This window comes from Malaclemys terrapin, chromosome 3 (assembly GCF_027887155.1).
Source record: "Malaclemys terrapin pileata isolate rMalTer1 chromosome 3, rMalTer1.hap1, whole genome shotgun sequence".
NCBI classification, from domain to species: Eukaryota; Metazoa; Chordata; order Testudines; family Emydidae; genus Malaclemys; species Malaclemys terrapin.
This window is the reverse complement of record NC_071507.1, coordinates 51009006-51036943: the sequence shown is the minus strand read 5'-3', so window position 1 is coordinate 51036943 and position 27938 is coordinate 51009006. Positions and strand designations below refer to the sequence as shown.

Here is a 27938-nt window from a genome sequence, read left to right as displayed (position 1 = left end):
AGATTCTTCTGGCCTCCACCACCCCTAGAACCCTTCGTGGCATGCCTTGGTCTGTATTAAATGGACACCATTAATTGTCAATAGGATGAATCTAGCATATCCAATTCCTACCTCTTGCCCTCTACATATGAATGTAGCATATCCAATTCCTACCTCTTGCCCTCTAGTCCTAGGCAGTGCAATGGAGTCTCCATTGGGTCTGAGGAGTATTATAGAGGTAACTGTTTAACTGCTTGTTGAAAGGGGAAGATCATCTCTGTGGGACAATTGAACCTACTCTCCTCAGCTGTAGTGCACTTTCTATTGCTCAACACATCGGTAAACACCTCATGAAGAATCTTTCAGTCATTGTGCTTTTGGTTGGATGGTTTGGTTTGGTTGAAGGATTTGTTGGATGGCCATTTGAAGCACTCCTGTGTGGTGTGTCATAAGTACAGTACCCACTTGAGATAAAAACAGGAATAGCTGTGCTGAAAATTATGCTGAATGAAAATCCAGACAGAAAATGGAACTCCATGTGACATTCTCACCCCAAACCAAACAAAAAGTGTTTTTCTCAGCAATTGGAATAGCCAAATCACACAACGTTATCACACCTGAAAGAGCAAAGGCTTGTCTTGTATTTTGTATTGTCATTTGCATCTGTACAAAGTGGGTATAAAATGCTACCAATCTGATCTGGTATCACATTAGACCCACTTAGCACTTATGTGAACGATTACACAACAAAGCAGCATTTGATTCTTTTGATCTTTAATCTGAAAAGTAAGTAGCAGTAAATTAGACTGGAGAACTTTAGAAACCATTTATCTCATAACCTAGAAGATTATCTCTGTAAAGTTCCATGTGCTTCCATGGTGCAATACACAAATGTCAAATCATAATAATAACAATGAGTAAGCTAATAGCTATTTACAAGTGACGGGCCAGCAGCACCCAGAAACTACTGTAGAAACTTGTATAGAGCTAGGCCGTAACATATTCTGCTCTTGGTTTGAGATTTCTGTGAAGATTTTAAATGGAGATTCCATAAATGCAGAGGATGATTTGTCAGTACCACTACACACACACAGCACTCACAATGAATATAGTTTTTCACTTCTTCCAACCTATCAAGAGATGAGTGAACTTCCATGAACCAAAAATTCTGTAAACCCTCTCGAAGTATTTGTTAGATTAAAATCCTAGTTTTCTCCCCTTAACTCTACTCTCTGTAATTTAAAGCCATGGCTTTTTTCAGAAGTAATTCAATATACAAATCAAACATTTTCCAAGTTAAAGAATGCTTATGCTGTGTAAAAGCTTATGCTCCAATACGTCTGTTAGTCTATAAGGTGCCACAGGACTCTTTGTCGCTTATTTAGCCTGTGACTGAAACTGCACACACCCCCAGCAGAAACCACAAGGTACTGATTGGCCACAAACTGGTGCTGAATGTACATTTGAGCTGAGTATTCATGAAATGTGGAGAGCAACTTAATACTGAAACTTTATTCCTTTCCCCCTACCTACTGCCTCTCTCCCACTCCCAAGCACTAGTTACCTCCCTTAACTCACATGAGCATTCCAATGAAGTCAAGGAAAGAAGGAGACAGTGAAATCTGTTGTTTCACAGCATACAGACACAGAAGTTAGATAAAAACATAAAATACTCTTGCTGGAAGCTTGTAACAAACACTACTTTATTCTTAGAATTCAGAATAATAACAAATAAGAATCCAAAATCAGAGAGAGAGAAAGCAGGCTGCTTCCTAAAAATGCAGAGGCACAGCTCACGCTGACCCTGTTTGTCACTCTAGCCTGGCTGGCTACACACAGAGTGAATCTGATCACATGCTTCCCTACAAAGCCCTAGCAAAACCCCATGGAATGTAAAGTGCTATCACAATTTTAACACAATTTTCAGAATACCACAAAATCAATGAGTTTTGGATTCAAAAGGAATGCAGGATCAAGCCCAAAATAGTTTTCTTAGGCCTGCTCTACACTTAAAAATGAGATCATCGTCACTCAATGCTGTGAAAAATGTTGCACCCTGAGCACTACAGTAAAGTCAGCCTAACCCTCAGTGTGGATGCAGCTTGGTTAATGGAAGAATTCTTCTGTTGACCTAGCTACTGCTTCCCAGAGAAATGGATTAACTACATTGACAGAAAAAAAACCTTCAGTCGACGTAGGAAGCATCTACGTTAGGGTGCTACAGCAGCACAGCTACAGTGCTGTACTGTGCCACTGTAGTGTAGACATGGCCTTAGAAGGTCTGCAGGTTTGGATCCTTAGTTAATATAGTCTCTTCGTCAATTTACATATTCTCTTCATATATTTTCATATTGACATATCCTCCCAGTGCTCATAACCAAATGATATTCTATTTTGGCTTCACGTTACAGCAACCTGCTGCTACAAGATCAGGAAAGGACTGTAATGAGAGACAGACACAGGGGATCCGATCCCAAACCTAGTGTGTAACTCTATTCTGGGTGGCTCATACCTGCCTCTGACAGATGATTGATGGCCTGTCTTTTTCTTACACTTTGGCAACACTCAACAGCTTGTCATGCCAATAAAGCCTGATTCAGCTGATGATCATCAAAGGCATTTCCCGTCTGTCCTTTTTAGGGCCAAATTCTTTTCTCAAATACATTAATGTAAATTTAAAGTAACATGCTGAAGCCAAAGGAATTACTCAAGATTTACACCAGTGTAGCTGACAGAATAATTGGGCCCTTAATTAGGAAATCAGGCAATCTTTTCCTGTTTTTGTGAATGTTCTAAGAAAAGAGGTGGAGAGCAAAAGCCATGTAAGCTAATACCTCCTCATAATTCTCCTTCCTATTTCGGTAGATACTGCTTCACTGCTTTTCTGAGTCAAAGCCTCTTTAGTTAATTGTACTTTTCCCAGCATATTGTAAGCACTAAATCTTTAGATCGTAAACCTTTCAGGGCTGCAACTGTCTTTTTTTTGTGATTGTACAGCACCCAGCACAATAGGGCCTCAATCTCAATTGCAGCCTTGGATATTACCATATTTACTACTAATAATATTAAACAAATTATAACTTCCTCTGTTGCACAACAGTATACACTGAACCCATCTCCCTCCACACACCAGACCAGTTCCTCAACATCGGGCCTATCTGGAAGTGACCTTGAATGGTTCAAAGGCCTGGGAGTGGCCCTCTACACAGGACTGGATTTCACACCTTTGTGAATAAAGGCATGTAGTTTTCCAAGTTGACCATAAGATGTTCCCACAAATCCACTCCAGTTAATATGTAGCTTTAGGGTTGGACTGTTCAGTACTTGAATGGCAGTAAGTTGGATTTCCAAGGAACATCCAGAGTGATGTGGAAAGTGGTGTTGGTGATTCTATAGATGACATTCCTCCACTGGATCGGTACCAAACCAATGGCCAGTTGGTTTTGGATCACTGTCTTGACCTTTCAGATGAGACATAAAAACAATAACTGGGTAAATTCCCAGTTGGGTAATTGTCACCTATGCCCCTTAAACTCAGTTCTTATCTGTGGTCAATAGGCATTTCCTACATGTCTGTAGGCCTGCAGTTTTAATATTAACACTCCTTAGAGGAGAGGACCCTTTTGACCACAAATCCAGAGAAACGTGGACTCCAGCCATCCTTTCTCCCTTACATCATCTTGGAGGTTGAAGGTTTCTAACCCTGCCCAGGGTAGTTTGCATCAATTTCTCAAATACCAATCTTAAACCACCTGGATTGTGGCAAAACAAAATTTGTTGAAAAAGAGAGAGAAAATCAGACTGGGCAAAAGCAACTGTTTGCATGACATGTCCAGCCTGATCCTGCGGAAGCTAATTAAGGTCAGTCTTATCCATGTTGTTTTAGTTAAGAATCACAATCTTACATTTATAGAGAATGCATTTTCTCCTTCCCTGGCTAGTGTCTTTCTGAGACCGAACCCTCTGGTCTATGGGTGGGCATGATACATCTCCCACCTGATTTGCAATTTTGCTTTCCTTTTCAGATTTCTTTGATGTCCCTGACCTATTACCATATGCGACACCAAGCCCAAGTGACATCGGTATTGATTAAGCAATACTGTATTACAGATAAAGTAAAGGCCTGTACCTGGTTGGAAACTTCTTGCACTGTGTGCTATATGGCTATATAGTAAAAGACAGTCCCTGCCCCAAAGAACATACAATTTTAAAGACAAGCTACAACAGCTGGGTGAACAAACAAAGCAGGGAGTGTGTGAGGAAGGACAAGGAAGCAGTAACATGATGTTTTTGCATACACTACTTGCGTTTTGATGGTAGTTGTAACAAAGAGATGAGGGGCAGTATTCTCGGTTTGCCACATGCTTAGTCAGCTGGCATTGTTCTGTAGGCATGTTAATGACTAGGCAGGTATACCTTGGTGTTCTGCAGAGTGAGGGTATTACTGCCTGTGTCTCATGCCATGTCGAGAGTCATTCACTATTGTTTTCACTCCTTTGGATAAACAGTTTTGATTCCAATTTTTTTTGTATGTATTTTACAACTTAGGACTTGTCCACACCCAACTTTGCACCAGTTTAACTGAAACTGGTTTACTTAAACCAGTGCAAACCCCTATGTGAACCCGTATTTTGGTATAAGAGTGGCTCATTTGGTTCAATTTAAACCTGTTCCCAATTAAACTAATGTAAACCAACATAAGCCACTAAAACTAAAAAAAAAAAAAAAGACTGCGGGTTGCACCAGTTTAATTAAACCAGTTTAAACACAAATCTTAATTAAGCTGGTGCAATTCTCACTCTAGAAAATCTTTGCTTCCAAATAAGAATCTTATTGTATCATCTGCATACTTTTGCACGTTAAATGTCCTGGTAGGAGGTGTCACCTGAAGAGTTTAAAATGAATTGGACTGTACTATATTCTATTTCTCTCCACACTAATTCTACTCTGTATCAAATACTGCATACAAAAAACAATGTTAACAGAATGCTAGAGTTGCAAAGTTAAGCATTCAAAAATTAGGCAGCCAGGAGGAGCAATTATAGGAAAAGTTTGTTCAGCCCCTGCAGCCCTTGGTTGGAGCATGCTCAGTTGCTCTGAGGGGATGGCACATGGAGGGATGGAGCATGTTCAGGGCAGATGAAATCTTCTCAGAATTCCTCTGTCAAATTCTAACAAGGCTAAGCCTGGGTGAACCGAGATTTTTCAGAGGTTTATAACTTGGCCAAATTTGGCAGATTTTCAGGGACAGCAAAAGCCACATCTCTGACACTAGGGCAGCTTCCATGCCAAATTTCATGTCCCTATTCCCAAGTATGGAGGCACTGTAGTTTCTCAAAGAAACAACTGCAATAATTTTTTTTTTTTTTAACAAAACAGCCTATTTTTCCCTAACCTCCTTCCTGGAAATCACTGAACCATTTTTGCTGAAAGTTTCCCAAAAAATTCAGTGTGACATAGACAACCATCATCATGTCACGATGTTGCATTAGCTCTGAGGTACTGCAAGATTGTTTTAATGTCTTGCAAGCTCTACAAAAATCTAGACAGATGACAGCTCTAGTAGGGTACAGAATATATATCCTGCATCAACTGTAAACACTGACTGCAAAATCTGCCGGCCTATGATTTGGCATGCACTAAAACCTTTATTACCTTACATAATACTTCCAGGAGTAACTGCTGGGGTGATGGGCTCCAGAGTCTCTTACTATGGGCTCAAATGGTAGGCCACTATTAAGGCTATATTGTAGATCATCTACAGATAAGGATGATGTATGTTTTTCAAGATTAAGCACTGGATCATTTACAAATTGACCATTCTAAAATATGATACAGAAAAAAGAAAACATCAGATTCAGCAGAGAGTCTGAGCTTTAACTCAGCAGACTAATTACTAATTATTTACAAAACTATATCTTAAAAACAAACTTTTCAAGTTAAGCATTCAAAACAATTAAAAACACATTTGTAACTAATGGAAATTGCTTTTTCTTCCTAATTTTGAAAATGTTAATGAGCTGTCTGCCTGAACTATATGTGCCAAGTCACAAACCTATCGTGAATCCCCGTAACTGGATTGAAACCACTTATGGTTTGTCTTGGAAAGGCTGTCAGATCCTGAAATTATAGAGGAAAAAGGAAGGCCTTGTTCTAATATTGGCTTGTAGTTTTAGACATTAATGGGAAAAAAATAAGGCAAAATGCCTCCAAATATGTACTTGGCATATAATGTTCTGCTCCCAGGTAGGAAATATTCATTTCAGAACACATTTTTGGAATGCCATTGTGATGATACACATAAAGGCTTTCCCATTGTTTCTCTGCTGCTCCCAAATTACTCCTTCATTAGCGGACTAGTCCTTTGAGAGAGGCCAGTTCCCAGGATTGTCTTTGAAAATCATAAATTAATCTCCATCCCCTAATCATTTACCTTAGTAACCAACACACAACTAGTTACTTTTTCATCGTAGCAGGGGAAATCCACAGGGATTTTAGGTAGCTAAAAAGTCATTAGTTACAACAAGAATCATCATGACATTTTCTAGGCCCAATGGAAACTATATTCTAGGTCCGTTTATCCTAACCCATTCCCTTTGGTGGACCACATTTTGCTGTTATTTCCATGAAATTTCATTAACTTCAGAGTTGTTACTCATGTGCAGTTGAGAGTTTGGTTTGTTCTGGCTATCCTTTACCCTCTATATTCTCTGGATCCATAGGAGCAGTCTGAGAGCTGCTCTAACTTGGGACAGCTGGCTATGGTCCCCAAGCTACCATACACTCTAGCCATTCCCTGTCCTCACCCAACCCACCTCTGCCCCACTGGCTGCAGGAAGGATAACACCTAGACCAAATGAAAAACAAAGTGATGCTGCCACTTGGGTTCCTTGCTGAAGTACACTGACACCTTGGTTCCCTCACTTGGGGTACTCTCCTTGTCCTGGGTTGTTGCTTCTACTCCTATTGATACAGGAGCTCCTGTGGTACTCAACTACTGCAGGCAGGCACCAGGAGCTCCTTTGTGGCTGCTAAAACAGCTCCTAGACCTGTTCCTCCTTAATACACCCTCTGGTTCTTGCTGCTGCCTCTCCCCAGAAATGGGGAAAGGACTCATAGACTCATAGACATTAAGGTCAGAAGGGACCATTATGATCATCTGGTCTGACCCCCTGCATGCTGCAGGCCGCAAGACCCTTCCCTGGACTCTACCGTTGAAGTCCCCAATCCTGTGTTTTAGTGACCTCAATCGGCTGAGACCCTCCTGCTAGTGATCCCTGCCCCATGCTGCGGAGGAAGGCGAAAAACCTCCAGAGGCTCAGCCAATCTACCCTGGAGGAAAATTCCTTCCCGACCCCAAATATGGCGATCAGTAATACCCCGAGCATATAGGCAAGAGTCTCTAGCCTGACCCTTGTTGGCCATTATGCTGTTCATGTACCATTGCTTGGTTTTCCTTGGCTACTATGTTTTATCATTAAACCATTCCCTCCATAAACTTATCCAACTTAATCTTAAAACCAGACAGGTCCGTCGCCCCCACCGCCCCACTCTGACCATGGTGGTGGCTCCTCTTGCTCCTGACCCTCCCCAATTAGCCATTGGTACTGATAGGTTGGGGCAAGATGGTGATAGGCTCAGAAAGGTGCTCATATCGCATATGGGAACATGTTGCCAGCTGGGGAACTGAGTAGCCTCCACTCCCTATATGCTGCCTAAGCAGCACAAAGAGTGGATCAAGGCAGAGAACTCCTCATAATATTAACTGTGATTCACTGACCTTTTGGAAATAGTATTTGTTTTATGTACCATGTATGACCTGAAGAAGAGCTCTGTGTGGCTCAAAAGCTCGTCTCTCTGACCAAAAGTTGGTCCAATAAAAGATATTACCTCACCCACCTGGTCTGTCTAATATCCTGGAACCAACACAGCTACAACTATGCTACGTATTATTGTGATGCAAACAGTAACAATAAGAAGTGGTCACCCATTTATTTTACATGCACATACAACCTCTTCTCCTATCTGTGATCGAGCAGCAGGAGGCTGGAGGACCCCATGGATGTTCAGTCTCTCTCCAATTTATTTGCAGGAGGCCTTTAGGCCAAAGACAAGGTGCCTGGACAGCTGGCAGTTCTGAGAGGCAGTACTGCTGTTGGAGAAGCAGGGTGGTCCAACAGAGCCTCTTAGAGGAAGAGCCCTACAGAGGGAAGATGGGCACGGTCTTCAGAACCTGTGTGGGACAAACCTGGGAGCTATCTAAAATGCCCCCGTGCCCCCTTCAACAAGGACATGGTGGAGGGGCAGCCTGGGGTATTTCAGCCCGCAAACGAACAGTCTGCTGGCTGAGGGGTCTGTCCACAAAGCCATCCCTTTTGTTCTCCTTCCTTGACCCCTGGGTCGCTGTCGGGGGCCTCACTGTCAGCTCTTCGGGGGCAGGCCCCCTCCTTCCTCGCCAGCGATACCCCACAGAGCAGTAACTCCCTCGGGCCCAGGCGGAGGATCAGCTCAGCGTAGATGACACCCCGCTTCCAGCCGCTCTCACTCACCTATTGCCACCCCGGGGCAGCTCCCCGCTGGGCGCTAGCGGCTGGGGGAAGGGGCTAGTCACAGAGCGGGGTACACTGGGGTGCTCAGGGCGGCGCCCCCAGGCCGCTCCAGCGGCAGCATGGGGCCTGCAGGTGGATCAGGCCACTGGGGCCCGGGGGGTCACAACCCGGGAGGGGCCGGGACCCCCCTCCTCCCCCGCGCGCCCCGTAGCGGCGCTCAGGGCGGGCGGGGGGCGGAAGTGCTGTCACAGGAAGTCCCCCTCCCCCAGCCGAGGACTGGAGGGGGACAGGGCCCAAGATGGCGGCGGTGGCGGAGGAGCGGCTCCTGTCGGAGGGGGAAGGAGGCGCCATGGGCTCGGCGCGCCTCTCCCCGCCCCCGGCCCCCCAGCTCCAGGGGGGCCCGGCGCCCTTGGAGCAGCTCCCTCAGAGCAACACGCTGGTGGGGCTGCCCATCGTGGCCATCGAGAGCATCCTCGGCTTCCTCTCCTACGACGAGACCAGCCAGCTCCGCCTGGTGAGGGGCCGGCCGGGGGGCTCCGTGGGGCGAGGGGGGCCGGGTCATCAGCTCCCCCCGGCGGGGGCCGGGAAGGCAGCGCAGGGGAAGGGGGGAATATCAAGCCAGGGCCCGACTGAACCGAGGGCCCTGCTGCTGCTGGAGACCCCCGAGTCCGTCATGTCTGTGTCCCTGCTGCTGGTAGGGTTGGGGTGAAATACCCCCCCCCCCAGGTTTTGTCTACTGCAATTACTCGGGTCTGTCTGGAGGAAAAGGAGGTGGGCGGAAGGGGAGAGGGGTCCACTGTCACTGTCTCTTGCAGCCTGATGTCGCCCGCTGGACCGATCTTACCTCAGGACTGTGCTGGAGTTGTGGAAAAGCCAGGCAACCCTCCCCCCATCTTCTGTTCAGTAACTTCTTAGTTGGGGGGTGCATTTGTCCCTTTTTCCTTCCCCCCCAAATCCCTAATAAGAGCCCCTGTGTTAAGCCTTTTGGTTTATTTGCCTGGGGAGGCATGCTATTTGTTTGCTCATCAGTTTCCTTACTTAATTGTTACATTCAACTCCTTTATGATTTAATTGGGGATTGGTCCTGCTTTGAGCAGAGGGTTGGACTAGATAACCTCCTGAGGTCCCTTCCAACCTTGATATTCTGTGATTCTTAGAAATGGTAGCATTATGTTCCAAGACTGTTCCTCCTCTATGAGATGCTTCCTTGTGGGTTTAGTTTACTGAGTCCACATGTCCACTTATTATTTGTAGTACAGTAAGTGTACATGATAGATACAAAATGTATAGGAAGACAAGAACTTTGCTGCAAAGAGCTTAGGCCCAGATCCACTAAGGGACTCAGGCACTATAGTGTTCAGCATTGCAACATCTAACCTTTAGAAAATCACAGGAACAACAAACACTGTGATCCTGGGTTAGGTGCCTAGGCTCCCTGTAGAATGAATGGGGAGAGAGAGGCACCTTAGAATGAGATCCACAAAGCCAACATGCTAGACCTGAAGATGCCTAAGATAGCCAATGGGAGATGCTGAGCAGAGGGGGGTGTGCTAAGCCCTGCCTCTCTTTCAGAGATAAGTGCTTAAGTCCAGGCTGCAGGGAAGTGCTTAGCTCTGCTAGCAACCTGGAGAAGATAGGTTGTCCTGCCGCCTGAACTGTGTTTGGGGTCTGAAACTAAATGGCTGGGGGATGTGGGAGGAGGACCTCCCTAATAACCTTTAGCCTAATGGTTAGGGCACCCACCCAGGATCTGTGAGACTCCCAGTGCAAGTCCCTCCTGCTCCTGATGGGGGAGAAGGGATTTGAACAGGGATCTGCCACTTCTTGGGTGAGTGGTCTAATCACTAGCCTATAGACCAGTGGTGGGCAACCTGTGGCCCATCAGGGTAATCCAGTGGTGGGTCGCAAGATAGTTTGTTTACATTGACCGTCTGCAGGCACGGCTGCCCGCAGCTCCCAGTGGCTGCAGTTCACCATTCCCGACTAATGGGAGCTGCGGGAAGCGGTGCTGGCACCGCTTTCTGCAGCTCCCATTGGCTGGGAATGGCGAACCGCGGCCACTGGGAGCTGCAGGCAGCCGTGCCTGCAGATGGTCAGTGTAAACAAACTGTCTTGCGGCCTGCCAGCGGATTACCCTGACAAACCGCATGGGGGCTGCAGATTGCCCACCACTGCTATAGAGTAATTTTAACTCTTTCACTGACCCAGTTAATATTTAATTATTCATTTGTTTTATTAAAGTGTAACAACTTCAATAGGCGAGATTGAGGAAGATCCATATCAAAATATTCCATAGCCTAGTAGTTAGGGCATTCATATGAGAGTTGCCAGATCCTAGTTCAAATCCCTTTTTCCCCCTCGGGAGGAGAGGGCACTTGAACTGGGGTTCTCCCACATCCTGGGTGAGTATCCTATCCACTAGGTTAAAGTTTTTAAGGAACGTTCTTCTTCCCTCCTGCCCCCAGATTGCCTGAGGGGCCCAATATGGTAGCCATGCCCAGAGGTCGCCTACCAGATCAGGTCTCTGGATGTGACTTAAGCAGATGAACACCTTCTCTTTCCCGGCTTGTGAATCATTCTGGGACTTAGGCAGGAGATAGGCATCTGAACCTTTATCATGAGGCAGTAGTGTTTAGGCAGGCGATAGGCACTTGGGTGCCTAGGGTGAGGCTGCAGTACACATGCCCAGAGGAAAAAACTTAGGAGCTTAGTGAGTTTAGGCATCTACAGGGCTAGGTGGCAGCTGAATGGGAGTTTTGTGGATTGCAGTGGCAGGTAAAAACAGGATTTAGGTGCCTGAGTACCTTTGTGGATCACACCCCTACTGTCTCACTCAGACAGACAGGTCAAGAGTTAAGGTGCAAAAAATGTGCAGAGATGTAACTGAGATCAGTGTACCTCATGCCTGTAGTGTCTGAATAGCGAGGGAGTATAAACTCTGGATCCAGCCAATAAATTACTGTTAATGAATTTGTCATGGATAATGAAGTAGAAGGATTAGGAAGCTTATATAACCCTCGCTAAATTTGTGTGCCATACTGTTTCTATTTTAAGACCATGTAATTAGACTTTCTCTGTAACAAAACAAATATTAGAACTCTAATATCATAAACATATTTCTACAGTAATTTGGACTACATTTCTGGGAGAAATATTTTACAAAATCTGCCAATATCCTGAAGTGTGTTTGTCTGATTCTGATATTAAATTGAAACTCCTTGAGACAGGGCTCCATTTCTGTTTATGCAGCACCAAGCATGCTGATAATCAGTAAGTATTTTCCTCCAAGATGGATTAAGTCCCCCAATCCTCACTAAGGTGTATGTGTGTCATTTTGAAAGTAGGCTATATTTCAGACCTGCCCAACTATGAAGAAACCTTAATAACAGCTTTGAATATACTACTTTGGCAAACTTCATTAATATGGCTCATTATTAAAGAATGATGGTTAAAGTATAGTCCTAGGAATTGTGGGATTTTGCTTCCAGTTCCACCACAGTCTTTGTGTGTGACATTGCCTGAGTGATGTGACCTCTCTGCCTCAGTTTCCCTGTCTGTAAAATAGGGATGATATTTACCTCACCAGGTTGTGAAGCTAAATGAATGTTTGTAAACATGCTGAGATTCTTGAAGGAAAGCAAAGTGTTATATTTACCTAGGTGGAGTATTTTGTGATAGTGGACTACTTTTGTTGAGGGGAAAATAACACTTTTTTTCCTTTTCTGGACTCAAAAATGCTTGGTTTGCTAATAAGTTGGTTATTATGGAGGACGGCTGCTATCAATAGAAGTGCTGGTGGAAGCCCTGTTGTTGGAATATTTAGAGTTAGGGTGAATAAACCATTAACAAATATACTGTAGGGAACAGTACTGCACTGGAAGAAGGATGAACAAAATAATTCAGTGGGTCTATTCCATCTTTAATTTTTGTTTCAGTGAAAGAGAAAAACAAATCCTTTCACCAAATAAGTTCCTCAGAAGGCATTTCTCGAAAGATAGATGCAGAGGAGAATTATTCCAAGAGAATACACCCCTCTTTTCCGACCAGCCACTGACATCAAGAATCTCAGTGTAAACACCTCTGGCTTCTACTCCTCCAGGAATGGAAATATATAATCATCTTCACTTTATCTGACTGAGGCTATTTAAAGGGATCACTCAAAAACAAAAACAGTTCATTAAATGTGTTTAATCAGCAACCACGTTAAATCCAGTAAAGAGGAATTATGCAAGTTTTTAGTGCTGTATGGGAACCGTAGAGCCAATTCTAGACAATGAGATTCCAATGTGTATATTAAATCTTTTTCATAGTTCCCCAGAAATTTTGTGGAGTTCAGGTAGTAATCTGCCTTAAACTCTTCAACAAATGCTCAAGTATAAGTTCAGAAGGCGATGGCGTTAAATAATATCAGTAGACTTAGTAAAGGCTTGCATGTTCCCATCAGGCTGTAATTAATAGTATAGCCAATTGTTTGACTACACTTGTTGGTTCGTTATGAAAAATGTTTTTAGAGACCAAATAACCAAACTGAGCCAAATTTATTGTCCAAAGACACAACAGTACAATATAAAAAGGAGACAGACATATACCCTCCTTTCAGAAAGCAATTCCGATCTCCCAGTGTGTTCACTTTATACATCACCTAAGATCCAGCCCACCAGTTTGTACCTGTTCCTTACTGTGTTCTTCTGTATCTTACTTATCTTTATTTTGGATACTAGCATTCCAGGTACTGGTCTGTGAAGGCACCTCCCCACTTTGTATTGGGGCAGACTATTAATGTATTTTGCCTTTGACAGTTTTCCTTTTCCCTTATGTAAAACGCCAAGTTGTACTATTCCAGGCGTTGTGGGATATCAAGAGTGAACACCGTTGTGGGGAAAAACAGTACAATTCAGGTGGCATATTCATCCATGCAATATTCATAGTGTGCGCTTAATACATACTGATGTGGTCTAATATGTATAACATACGTAGGCTAACAAGGCCCTGCTATCTATGGTTCTTCAAACATTCCCACCACAGAATCATTTTCAGTACAAGGCTCTACCTAACTCCCTGGGTATGTATTGGCTCCAATTGCATATTTAAGTAAGAGAAGAATGAATGTGTTTGGTACTACACAGCATCTTGATAAAGATACCTTCCAGGGAGCAAGCAAGTCAAATGATACTAGTTAACCTGAGGTGCTCAAATCTATAATAAATGTGCATAATTTATAATAAATGGGACCAAAAGTAGCCTAGCTCTCTTACAGAATATTGCATTCTGACAGTAATGATGGGTTCTCAGAAGGGAAAAAATCTTTTGAAGATGATCCTAGAATCCCATATGCGATTTGCCATCGGGACATCAATCAAGAAAACAATTAAGCTACTAGGCATGCATTGATAATGCAGTGGTTGACTCCGGACTTAGTTAGTAAATAATCAAAGAAGGATTATATAATTAATGCCAATTACTATGGGTTTATGGAAGATAGATCCTGTCAAACTAATTTGATTTTGTTTTGATGAGACTACAGGTTTGGTTGATAAAAGTAATACTATTGATGTAGTACTTAGATGTACTTAGATTTTTGTAAGGGGTTTGACTTGGTACTGTACGACACTTTTGATTAAATAACTAGAACAATATAAAATTAACATGACGTGCATTTAAATGGATTAAAGGGTGGCTTAATAGACAGGTCTCAAATGTAAATGAGGAATCATCATTGAGTGGTTGTTTTTCTGATGAGGTCCCATAGGGATCTGTTCTTGGCCCTGTACTATAATATTTTTTTGTCAATTACCTGAAAGAAAACAAAATAATCACAAATAAAGTTTGCAGATGACCCCAAAATTTGGGGAAGTGGTACATAATGAAGACATGTTGTTAATACAGAGCAATCAAGAATCCTTGGTAAACTGGATGCAAGCAAATAATTTGTGTTTTAATACAGGTAAATATATATATGTTTAGAAACAAAGAACGTAGGCCATACTTAGAGGATGGGGGACTCTATCCTGGGAAACTGTGATTCTGGAAAGGATTTGGGGGTCATGGTGGATAATCAGTTGAGCATGAGCTCCCAGAGGGCAAAAGGGCTAATGCAATTCTGGGATGTATAAACAGGAATCTCAAATAGGAGTAGAAAGGTTATTTTACCTCTGTATTTTGCACTGCTGCAACCACTGGTAGAATACGGTGTCTAGTTCTGGTGTCCAGAATTTAAGAAGGATATTGATAAGTTGGAGAGGTTTCAAAGAAGAGCCACGAGATTGATTAAAAGATTAGAAAACATGACTTGTAGTTAGGCTTGTTAGAATTTGATTTTTTTATTATTTTGGCAGATATCAATATTTTAGCTTTTTATCTTTATCAATGTAAATGTTCACAGTTCCACATAATTATGGGTTTTAAGTTTTTTTACATTTTTATCTATTTAAATTATTACAGTTGTAGGAAAGTGTGCAGAGGTCAGACAATTATTTTAATAACAGTAGACACAAATTCAAAAAATTAAAGCTTTATATCTGTTAAAACACATTGTCAATGTCACATGCCAAAATATACAAAACAGATATACTTTAGGGCTGTCAAGCGATTAAAAAAATTAATTGTAATTAATCGTGCTTTTAAACAATAGAATACCATTTATTTAAATATTTTTGGATGTTTTCTACATTTTCAAATATATTGATTTCAATTACAACACAGAATGCAAAGTGTACAGTACTCACTTTATATTTATTTTTTATTACAAATATTTGCACTGTAAAAAACCAAAATAAATAGTTTTTTTCAATTCACCTAATACAGGTACTGTTGTACAATCTCTTTATCATGAAAGTTGAACTTTAAAATGTAGAGTTATGTACAAAAAAAAAACCTGCATTCAAAAATAAAACAATGTAAAACTTTAGTTTAGAGCCTACAAGTCTAATCAGTCCTATTTCTTGTTCAGCCAATCGCTCAAACAGACACATTTGTTTACATTTCCAGAAGATAATGCTGCCTGCTTCGTTAACAGTGTCACCTGAAAGTGAGAACAGGAGTTTGCATTGCACTGTTGTAGCCGGCGTCGCAAGATATTTACACGCCTGATGCGCTAAAGAATGGGGAGTAGGTTTAAAACAAATAAAAGGAAGTTCTTCTTCACACAGCGCACAGTCAACTTGTGGAACTCCTTGCCTGACGAGGCTGTGAAGGCTAGGACTATAACAGCGTTTAAAAGAGAACTGGATAAATTCATGCAGGTTAAGTCCATTAATGGATATTAGCCAGGATGGGCAAGAAATGGTGTCCCTAGCCTCTGTTTGTCAGAGGGTGGAGATGGGTGGCAGGAGAGAGATCACTTGATCATTGCCTGTTGTGTTCGCTCCCTCTGGGGCACCTGGAATTGGCCACTGTCGGTAGACAGGATACTGGGCTAGATGGACCTTTGGTCTGACCCAGTATGGCTGTTCTTATATCTAATTTGTATTTTTTCAAATTTGCAGTGAAAGTGTTCTAAAAATGAACAGCATGTGCTGGGTCATCATCAGAGACTGCTATAACATGAAATATAAGGCAGAATGCTGGTAAAACAGAGCAGGAGACATACAATTCTCACCCAAGGAGTTCAGTCACAAATTTAATTTAACACGTTATTTTTTTAACGAGCGTCATCAGCATGGAAGCATGTCCTCTGGAACGATGGCTGAAGCATGAAGAGGCATATGAATCTTTAGTGCATCTGGCATGTAAATATCTTGTGACGCCAGCCACAACAGTGCCATGCGAATGCCTGTTCTCACTTTCAGGTGACATTAGGGTGACCCGACATCCCAATATTTAGGTGTTTGTCCCGTGTCCCGACCGATCTTTGGTCGGGTCGCAATTTGTCCCGATATTTCGCTACGCCGGCAGCACTCGGCTTTTTTTTTTTTTTTTTTGCTCCGCCAGCGGACCCGCCCCCCCCAGGTGTCCCGCTATTTTCTTCCTCTCATCTCGTCACCCTAGGTGACATTGTAATTAAGAAGTGGGCAGCATTATCTCCAGTAAATGTAAACAAGCTTGTTTCTCTTAGTGATTGGCTTTTACACGGTTTTGTTTTTGAGTGCAGTTATGTAATCAAAAAACCTACATTTGTAACATGCACTTTCATGATAAAGAGATTGCACTACAGTACTTGTATGAGGTGAATTGAAAAATACTATTTTTTATCATTTTTATAGTGTAAATATTTGTAATAAAAAATAATATAAAGTGAGCATTGTATATTTTGTATTCTGTGCTGTAATTAAAATTGATGTATTTGAAAATGTAGAAAAACATTCAAATATTTAATAAATTTCAAGTGGTATTCTATTGTTTAACAGTGCGATTAATTGCATTAATTTTTTAATTGCGATTAATTTTTTGAGTTAATCGCGGGAGTTAACTGTGATTAATCAACAGCCCTAAAATACTTAAATCGAACCCTTAAGTTCTCAAGCAGCTTTCTCCCCTCGCCCGCCCCCCTTCATTTTGCCTGTCTGGAAATTCCATTTATCATCAATGAAAAAATATTTCCATTGGTTTGTGTTTCTATTGGCATTTATTGATTAAAAAATCTAATCCTTCCAAGCCTGCTTATACTGATAGACTCAAGAAACTCAATCTATTTAGTTTAACAAAGAAGTTTAGGGGATGACATGATTACAGTCTATAAGTACCTACATGAAGAACAAATATTTAATAATGGGCTCTTCAGTCTTGCATAGAAAGGTATAACGTGATCCAATGACTGGAAGTTGAAGCTAGAAAAATTGGAAATAAGGTGTACATTTAACAGCGAAGGAGCCATTGGAACAGTTTACCCAGGGTCATGGTGGATTCTCCATTATTAACAATTTTTAAATCTAGATTGGATGTTTTTTCTAAAAGAGATCCTCTAGGAATTATTTTGGGAAATTTCTATGGCCTGTGCTATACTGGAAGTGAGACTAGATCAGCGTTTTTCAAACCTTGGGTTGCAACCCAGTACTGGGTCATGGAATGTCAGACACTGGTTCACTCTGGTTAGCACCGCCGACTGGGACGTTAAAAGTCCCGTCGGCAGTGCTGCCCAGTGAAGGCAGGCTAGTGCCTATCTGTTTTGACACCGCGCTGTGCACCGGAAGCGGCCAGCAGCAGGTCTGGCTTCTAGGCAGGGGGGCCATGGGGCTCTGCGCACCGGCTCCGCATGGCCAATGGAAACTGGCGGGGGAGGTGCCTGTGGCCGAGAGTCGTGTGAAGCCGCTTGCAAGTCTCTGCTTAGGAGCCGGACCTGCTGACCAGGAGCCGCAGGAGGTAAGTCCATGCCCCAACCCTGTGCCCCAGCCTTGAGCCACCCCAAACCCCTCATCCCTGACTGCACCCCAGAGCCTTACATTAAACATATGATCAAACCCCACAAGTTAGGGTGATTAAAAATATTCTGGCTATGTTCCATTCATATAAAACCTCCATGATCTTTAGTATATTTTTATGCTATATTTTGGCTAACCACAGCTGGGTCCACAGAAGTCTTGGCTGACTCTGTTTTACTCACTTTAACTCTAAACTGTACTGGTTAGCCCAGTGTTTCTCAAATTGGGGTTGCCACTTTTGTAGGGAAAGCCCCTGGCGGGCCGGGGCAGTTTGTTTACCTGCCCCGTCCGCAGGTCCAGCTGATTGCGGCTCCCATTGGCTGCGGTTCACTGCTGCAGACCAATGGGAGCTGCTGGAAGCGGCGGCCAGTAAGTCCCTCGGCCCACACCGCTTCCTGCAGCTCCCATTGGCCTGGAGCAGCGAACCGCGACCGGTGGGAGCCACGATCGGCCGGACCTGCAGACGGGGCAGGTAAACAAACCGGCCTGGTCTGCCAGGAGCTTTCCCTACACAAGCGGCAAACCCAGTTTGAGAAACACTGGGTTAGTCTAATTTCTAACTGTACACAATAAACACTTAACCCTATACATATGTGAAGGCATCCCTCCTTAAATAATTAACCCTTTAATAACCAGTTCCAACAATTACTTGAACAAGTCCCCCCAAAAAAACATGGGATGGGGGTTCTACTTTCTCTCTCTTCACTCGATGGCTAACGTGCTTTTAGCTGATCAAGAGGTATTTACCCTGTCAGGACGCACCGAGCAGCCCAGGGCAAGCTTGCAGTACGTGGATCAGGGCACAGTGCGAGAGAGCTGAAGGGACTGAGATAAGGTAGCACGGACCTGTGCGGGTAAATCAAGTCTCCTACCACCTCAGTGTGGATCACCGGGCCCCAATGCAACTGTAATTTCAACATCAGGTACCTCTACATTACTATACAATTCAACTTACAAAGCCCCCTTAATACGTGTATAAAGGAATCCCCTTTTTGCAAGTTTCTAAACCCCAATGACTAGTCAATAATACCCAATGAGGATGACATTAGAGTGCAATCCCACATCACCCCACATGCATCCTTACACAGTTACAATTTCCATGGAGACCTAGTGGTGGGAGACAGGTGGTTACTCATGAGGGTCCTACCTTGCCTCTGGCATGCCAAGTGAGTCTGATTGTCAACACCATGTTAATTTAGCTCGAACCTGTGGTTTTTTTAGATTTTTCATTGTTTGTTTATGATAACCAAATCATATATATTGCTGTGTAATAAAACATTTCCATAAGGTTGGAAAGTCTTGTCTATGAAAACCCCTGCCACGCAAGTGGGACAATTGCCAAAAAACTCTAAGATCAGTCTCTGTTTGTCCCTCTGCACTCCTTCAGACTTCTCTGAGAGAAAATGCTCTGGCAAAAAGCTTCTAGGTGTGAAATTAACTGCAAAGTGGGGTTTTGTCGTCTCTGATATATTAAACAACTTTTGAAATATCAGGTCCTATCTCTCTTTGGAGGATATTGCTAGGACCGTTAGTGGACATAAATAACGAGTCTTTAAACATGAGCCTTTAAACTAAACTGCTGCTAAACTTTATTAACATGAAGGAAGAAGTGATACAGATTTCAATGAATTTTGAAGTTGCCTTTTATATAACAAAGAATCAGTAAAGGGCAAACAATTTTATTTTGCATTGTAGTTGACATTTTATCCAATTTAGGATTAGTTTGCAAATCAGAAAGAATAAAAACTAATCTTGCACCATTGAACAAGCACAGACTGACTAATCATGAAAACAACCTGTAGTTTGGTTTGAGACATTTGAAGTTTCCTTTGTTCTGTATTTTAAAAATAGGTTTGTAAGCGAATGGACTTGGTCTGCCAGCGAATGTTAAATCAGGGATTTCTGAAAGTGGAAAGATATCACAACTTGTGTCAGAAACAGGTTAAAGCACAACTTCCAAGGTATGTGCCAATTACAGCTATGGGTTCCAAATACTGTATCTTAAAACACATAAGTAAGAACACAGTAACATTATTTCTTAGGTTTAAAGCTAAGACTGTAAAAGTTTACTTCAATTATCTAGTTAAATTAATGTGTTTTAGAAAAACATTGACAATATTTTGGCTGTAATTGGAATTATCTGGTTCAGTTGGTAAAATTCCATGGGTTATTTTTCTTGCAAAAACACTTAGCCCAACCCTAAAGTCTGTTTGTTTAGATAAATGTTATCCTGTTTGTTTGTTTGTTTGTTTGTTTATTTGCTTCCCAGCCTGTCAGGAACTGAAGTGCTGTCAGAAGAGAGAGGAAGTCCAGTATTACTCAAAATCAACTCCTCTGGCAAATCTAGGAGCCATGATAACTTGCTCCAAAAGGAGTGCCAACTAACCTACCTTGGCTAAAAGGATTTTTACCTACCTGTGCAATTGAGTAGACATGAAACACATTTTTCATGTAACCTGGGATTAGAAAGGCATGATCTAATTTTGCATGTTTTCTTACCATGTGTTTTGGAGCTAAGGGCCAATCAGCAACTGCATGGACACAGTATCCACTAACATAATTTGGAGCTGGATCATGGGCATTAGAAGACAATGTTAGAAGGGAATGAGAGAAGCTGCTTCTCACTTCTAAAACCTGATAATTAAGCCTAATTTATTGTCATGATTTAAATGGTTTCATTTTAGGTGTTGGTCCTGCTTTGAGCAGGGGGTTGGACTAGATGACCTCCTGAGGTCTCTTCCAACCCTAATATTCTATGATTCTGTGATTTTATTTCATGATTGTTACCCGGCATCAAAAAAGCTCAAACAGTCATCAGTTCTCTCAGCTCAGGTGAAGCTTGGGACTGAGCAAGTATGGAGGCTGGATTGCTGTTTATTAGTGGTGGTGGTTTTTAGGTCAGTTGCCAGAACACACATGGATAGTGATGACAAAATCGCATTGAAGCACTCTGCCCCAGTGCATTGCTTTAAGACTACTCCTTCTAGTCCTTTAATATTTTTAATCTTGGAATTTTTTAAAAACTAGGATGCCTTTACATATACTAATTTGGATTAAAAAAAATTTTCACAGTAATGATTCAAGGAGAACCAAATTTGACAAATAGATCTAAAAATTATTCCAGTGTTTAGCAAATGTGCAGAGTCATTTGCTGGCTAGTTCTTGACAGCTGCAGCAATCTCTTGAGAAGGACAAAACTACTGGAAGTACAGCTCTACCCCAATATAATGCGTCCCGATATAACATGAATTTAGATATAACTCGGTAAAGCAGTGCTCCGGGGGGAGGGGGCGTGTGTGGCTGCGCACTCCGGTGGATCAAAGCAAGTTCAATATAATGCGGTTTCACCTATAACGCGATAAGATTTTTTTGGCTCCCGAGGACAGCGTTATATTGAGGTAGAGGTGTAGTTGTATTTCTTTCTGACTCTCAGCAGGTAAATGGCCAAGATACAAGATTCAGAAACTCTGACTAATACACCGGATGCTGCCTGTTGGATCTTGACTTACACCTGGGCTCTTAAGAGCAGAAGGATTTAAAAGAACTACTGTTGCAATACTTCAGTTTTTGGTGGCTTAAAATTGCTAAGGCTGTGGTGTCATTTAATGGTTTCTGTATGCTTTCTTCTAGGCGGGAGTCCGAAAGAAGAAACCATTCATTAGCTCGCCATGCAGACATTCTTGCTGCTGTAGAAACAAGGCTCTCTCTGTTAAATATGACTTTCATGAAATATGTGGATTCCAATCTCTGTTGCTTCATACCTGGAAAGGTAAAATATAAAATTGCTTGCTTGTATAAATGTGTATTGTTGCTAAAAAATCATATTCCTCAACTTCAAATTATTAACAGCTGTAGCTGCCTAAAAGTGTAGTATAGTGCATCATTCTGGATGTACTTAGACATATTATAGGCAGCCTATGTACTGTAAGGGCTACCCTATGAATAGATATGCTTGTTTGAATGAGTTGTTTTTTGGCTTTCTATTAATGTTCCAACATGAAAAATGGCTGTTGATTTGTTTTAAATTAACTCAGTATGCCAGTTGTGGATCATATTCAATAAATGTATTCATTTAAAGAAATACTTAAAAATGCTTGAATTGGTCACTGTTCTTTGCAGGTTCACTTTTACTGTTCATACGTCTACTACTGATACCTTTGAACAGATAGAACTCGACTTACAGTTTATTCCTTAAAAGTATGTAGATGCTGTATGTAGAGTTTGAGTAGTCCAGACTTAAACTGTAAACACCAAACTGGAGGCCATTCCACCACAAACTCTCATCACCCAGATTATCTTGTGCAATATTTTTGGTACACTTCTGTAACAAAAAATGTATATTTGATGTGTTCCTAACACAATCTGTTGAGTATCAGTTAATATTAAGCATTTTAGGCCAAAGACAAATTGAACTTGAGTTTTTTCAGTACATGAGAGGAACAACTTGTTTTTTTTCCTAAAATTAGAAATACCATTGGAATACCTTGCTTAGCTATTTTAGAATATATTATCTGTGGTACTGTATCACCTAGCATATATGTTAGACCTAAACAAAACAAGAAGGTATGTCAAAATCTAAGCATATGTGTTCAGCTGTCATGGAAATAAACAGCAAATTTACACTGCAGTGTTTCATGTGTATTTGACACAATAGATTAAGCTATCAGAGGGGTAGCCGTGTTAGTTTAATCTATTAGATTAAGCTAGTTATATGGACACTTGCATGGTGTTCAAATCACATCTGTCTGTCATTGGCAAACAGCTTCAGGTGTCTTATTTCCCCATCACCATAGTATCTGAGTGCCTCACAAGCATTAAAGAATTTATCTTAGCACTATATCTGAGGCTTAGTCTACATTAGAAAAATTTGCTGGCATAACTATGTCAGCTACTAGTATAGAAAAAAAATCATACCCCTTAGCCAATTTAGCTATGTCAGCAAAATTCCTGGTGTGGATGCAGCTATGCCAACAGAGTGCTTTTGCCAGAATTGACTGCCTTGCTAAGGTGTTCAGTGTATTTGCTAAGAATTTTCTTATGAGTCTCCGTGGAGAACGAAGCATACTGTACTAAATATAAACTTTATGGGAGAGATTTTAAGGAGTGTACTAATAGTAGAAGTAATAAGAAAAGAAAAGTTGCTAATTGCTGTCCAGGTTACTGTGGAATGCTCCATTACATTTCATGCAGTGGTTATGCAGATTAGTTCATATGTTCAAAAATAACTATTACAGTAAATTTACTGAGTAAAAGTTTCTAAAGATACAATGACAACTCAGACTCTGCCTCCACTATAAAATACAGCATTTCATTTCAGGTGATTAGTATAAAATTAGGAAGAACACAGGAACAAACTAGTGTAATGGGTATGAAATACCTGCCCATCAGTAGATCAGTGCTATAATTTCAGATTATACCAATAACTATCTTAATTTTTTCCCTTGAACTTGACAGAACATCTAACAGTTCTTAAATATTTTAGGTGATTGATGAAATTTATCGTGTGCTACGGTATGTAAACTCTACAAGAGCCCCTCAGAGAGCCCATGAAGTCCTTCAGGAATTAAGAGACATCTCATCCATGGCTATGGAATACTTTGATGAGAAGATTGTTCCAATTCTAAAAAGAAAGTTGCCTGGATCAGATGTATCAGGTCGTCTCATAGGAGCTGCCCCAGGTATTACTTTCAACCTCTAGTATTTTTAACTTTTTATCTAGCTGTTTTTGTCTATCATGTTGTCTGAAAATTCACAACATTTCACTTTCTAGAAAGCATTCACGCCCTTGTTTGTTTCCCTCAACAATGGAATACCCCATTATAATCCAGCCTCCTGAAGAAAATTAATTTTACATCCTAAGGCCATTGAGTGTGGAATGTAATTGTTTGAAAATTTAAGGAGGCTTTGTTTTGCTAGACTTGAATGTATTTTATAATTATGCATAGTGTGTATTCTTTAAACAAATACTTTTGTACCACTAATGAATGAGACTTTATAATCACACTTGGTTGAAATTTAGCACACAAAGCCACAATTCAATATGTTTGTAGTTTTATTAATAGAATAAACAAATGAGATAGCTTTCTCTTTGTACTACAATAATTTAAGCTAAAGCACCCTTAGATTCTTTATGTAACAAGAACCCAAATGTTTTATTTTCAAATGAAATATTCGTAGGTGTTTAGTCTAACATGGAAAAGGCCTCTTGGCTCTGTAAAATATTAAACTGGATAAGTTAACACTCAAACTGGCTTTTTTTTTGGGGGGGGGGGAGGGGGGGCACGACCAGTTACATTTTTCATACAACTTAATTTGTATGGGCCAAATGTTGAGGCAGGCTGCTGATCTGAGCATATAGTGGCCAAAAGTAGCAGAAAAGATGCATGTCCACTAGCCTGTGTAGAATATACATACAGGCTCAGTCCCAGCACCTTAGGTTACTAACAGATATAGTAAAGTATCCATCACTTGGAGTCTTTAAATCAAGTTTAGATGACCTTCTAACATCTATGCTGTAGTTCAAACAGAAATTTTTGGAATCTAATTTAAATTTTATAGTTCATGTAGTGCAGGAGGTCAGAATAGATTACAACGGTCCCTTCTGGCCTTAACTTGAACACAGATGAGACTTCTACTGAGAGTCTCTGCTAGCAAGTGTTTGGGGGAAGTGGAACGAACAGCACCCACTAATGGCATGAGCAGCAGATTGGAACATAGCACAAGTCCCCATGGCTCAAAAAACATAGGACACATTGATGTAGCCTACTATCTCCCCACACCTCCACAATGCTGTGATCTGTAACAATACTTGGTGCTTAAGGATTCATGTTCTCCCCACAATGAAATTGGAACTCCTTTGTTCAGGCTATGCTGCCTTTTTCAAGATTTGCCTTATCTCTGTAGTAACATAGGTAAACTCATTCATATAGACTGATGGACTTGAGTTATTCTAGGCTTGCGTAACCTTTCCAAAAAGGTGAAATACTGCTTTAAAATGTTTAAACAAAACTTACATGATAGAGCTGTTACAATCATGTCAATTTACAATAGCTATTATTGAAAAAAATCACTTCTACAAGTTTCTTGAGTCCTGCAGGTCTTGAAGGAATAGATTGTGCACACTCAGTAATGGCTACTGAATTTTCATGATTTTCCTCTTAACTGTCACTTTTTAAAGACACTCAAACATTACATCAAGCTGACACATACAAAATATTCAGAATTAAGCTGAGTGATCTACTGTATGTCCTGCAGTAAGTCTAGTTACAGTGATGTGTCTAGTTTTTTGGCTTTGTGCATGTCACACCTTTGATAACTTAATTTAGTGGTTTAGAACATAATCTTACATTCATATTTTAGGCAAAAAGTAGTTTTTCTTTATTCAGGAAGTTGAAAATAGCTTATGCTTTGACCTCTTAAAATCTGAAACATTGGGCGTAATTGTACCCTGATTTATACTATGAGCAAGCTTATTGACTTTCCTGTATATTGAGTATCTGTAAATAGTATTTTACATAGTCATAGTTTTACAAACCACTAATTATTCAGATTCTGGATTGGTCAACAGAATTGAACAGAGGGTATAAATTGGGGCACAATTTGATACATTTTGTTTAAACACAATGTAGAAAAAATAATCTTAAATCACTTTCTCTGAAGTTCCAGGTCCTTCCGCAGCCCTAACAACAATGCAGCTATTCTCCAAGCAAAACCCTTCTAGGCAAGAAGTCACCAAACTCCAGCAGCAAGTCAAAACGAATGGTGCAGGTGTGACTGTTCTAAGGCGGGAAATTTCAGAGCTTCGCACCAAAGTGCAAGAACAACAGAAACAGCTCCAAGACCAAGACCAGAAACTGCTAGAGCAAACCCAAATCATAGGTGAACAGAATGCCCGATTGGCTGAGCTTGAACGCAAACTGAGAGAAGTAATGGAAAGTGCAGTAGGAAGTTCTTCAGGTTCTGGTTCAAATGAGGAGTCCCTTAGGAAACGGAGAAAGGCAGTTGAATCCATAGACTCTCCTAGGAAATCCAAACGCCTTCGAAACAGAAAATAACTTTGGAGTAAATGACACCTCCAGAAGATTACACTGCTTTAGTAGCCCAAGCAGATTTGCTTGTCTGGATACTGTGATTAGCAGCATGGTGTCATTTAGGCTGCTGGCTCTTCAAAACACCACATAGACTTGAACAGTAACTTTCTCTCATTATTGAGACTTTTTCCCTCTGCTTCTGTCTGGGTGGGCCTAATGCACAGGATCTTTATAATTTGCAATAGATTTGTACTAACCAGACCTGCTCTATCATGTTTTGAAGAGTTAACTTTTTTTTCTGTGCAGATGATATGTGTTAAAGTAAACTTATTTGTGTTATGCATATATTCACATAAGAGATCTTAAATAAATCCAGTCTTGACTGATTAGAAAGTTAAGCTTACAAACAGATGTCCTGTTCACTTGAAGAAAAGACCCACTTTTTAAATCTTGTTTAAAAAAGTTGACTTTTTTGTTACAAGTGACCTTGTCTGGAATGTCTGAAAAGTAGTTAATACTTTTTGGAATCTATGTAACGAGTAAAAGTGACTTCTTACGCTACAGTATTGGCTATATATTTTTGTAAATTTATGAGCAAGGGACTTCTATCCAGGTTTCACACACACACATCCTAGTTCTAAGTATCTGGAGCCATATTCTACATTTGCATGAATATCTGCATGCATTGCTTAGTCAGCTCGCTAAAAGCACTTGCCTGGAGTTGCTCTTAAACCTCTACTTTCCCAGAGTTGTAGAGCAATTTCTTAGTCCTCAGCCATAACTTAGCATCTGCTTTCAGCACAGCTGCTTTCTGACAGTGAGGAGGTCTTGAGACCACTTGTCAACAAGTCGCAGGAAAGGAAAGTGTATTTAAGCAAAGCCTTGTTGCTGCTTCCACTGCCTGTAGCTTGCAGGTACTCTAGCTAAGCCAAAGCTTGAGAATTCAGCTGTTTTTGCCTATGGGTCCTCTAGTTCATAGGCCAAAATGAACCGAGTATTGGACAAAAGTTATCTGTTCCTTTAACAAAACAGGCTTAGTGGGACACAGTTGGAGTGAAACGTTGTATTATGAAACTATTTCATGTTGTGGAAAAGAGCTCTCTGTAATACGTAACTATATTCTAGCTTTCCTTATCCTAAAAGGTAAATCACTTCAGACAAAAAAGCTTTAATTTCTTTTGCACTTCTGTTTTGAGCTTGTAACTGGAAAAGCATGTCTTGCACTGTTCAGTCTTTTGATCGGTCACTTTAACAACCTCAGAGTTGTTGTGTACAGTGATTATTTTTTTCCAGTTGTATATTTTTGGAACGTTATACAAATATCACTGTCCTTGTTTTATTTTAATGTACTAAACAATGTAGCTTTATCATTCGACTTATGTTTTCTTTTAATCAACTGTTGCCTTGGGTTTAGGTGGAATTAAATTCGGGCATCGCACTGAAAAGTGCCACCTACTGGTGGTAGTTTAAAGTTTTGGAAAGTACCGTGGGTTAAAGTGCAAGTTCAACACTATTATATCTTCTATGCCTGTCCATGCAATGTGGTTCTTGTATTCAAATTAACCAAACAGAAATCAGATTTTGTTCTGTCAACTCTTTTGTGATAGTTGACTTTTTCTTTAAATTTTATTAATCCTAGGTTTTACTTCTTAAACACATTTACTTCATATCAAATGTTTCCCATGAAACGTACCATCACAACTTAATGTCTAGTTTTTGGCAGAGTGTTTAATTTTTAAATAAACTTGTTTTGCTAGTTCAAAGTTATTTTACATTGGGTTGTTTCCTTAAACAAAACCTATTAGCAGTGGGTAAACATTCAGATATCACTCTGGAACAAAGTTTAATAGCAGATGGCCTTTCTTTTAGCTGTTCTTAGTCTGTAGAACTTGGTTTTTGAACTATAACACTGTTACAGGAGAAAGGCCTGTTGGAGAGAACAGTTGTCAACGAAACACTTGAATGTTCCTTCATTTCTAAAAATGATTTTTGTAATAAAAATTAGCATGATTATACCTGTTAAA

The 27938-nt window shown here is 40.9% G+C and overlaps 1 protein-coding gene and 1 long non-coding RNA gene across 2 annotated transcripts; one reads left to right on the top strand and one right to left on the bottom strand.

The window, feature by feature from the left end:
- Positions 1–736: 736 nt before the first annotated feature.
- LOC128833699 (uncharacterized) lies at positions 737–8083 on the bottom strand. The gene is made up of 3 exons (XR_008444316.1): positions 7993–8083; positions 5635–5801; positions 737–3440 (listed from the first exon to the last, which is right to left on the bottom strand). It is a non-coding gene; the product is annotated as an uncharacterized LOC128833699 (long non-coding RNA).
- Positions 8035–27938, top strand: FBXO28 (F-box protein 28). Its single transcript, XM_054021766.1, has 5 exons — positions 8035–9042; positions 19736–19845; positions 21515–21653; positions 23367–23562; positions 25544–27938. Exons 1-5 carry the CDS (start codon positions 8827–8829, stop codon positions 25936–25938), a joined length of 1056 nt encoding a protein of 351 aa, XP_053877741.1. The 5' UTR covers positions 8035–8826; the 3' UTR covers positions 25939–27938.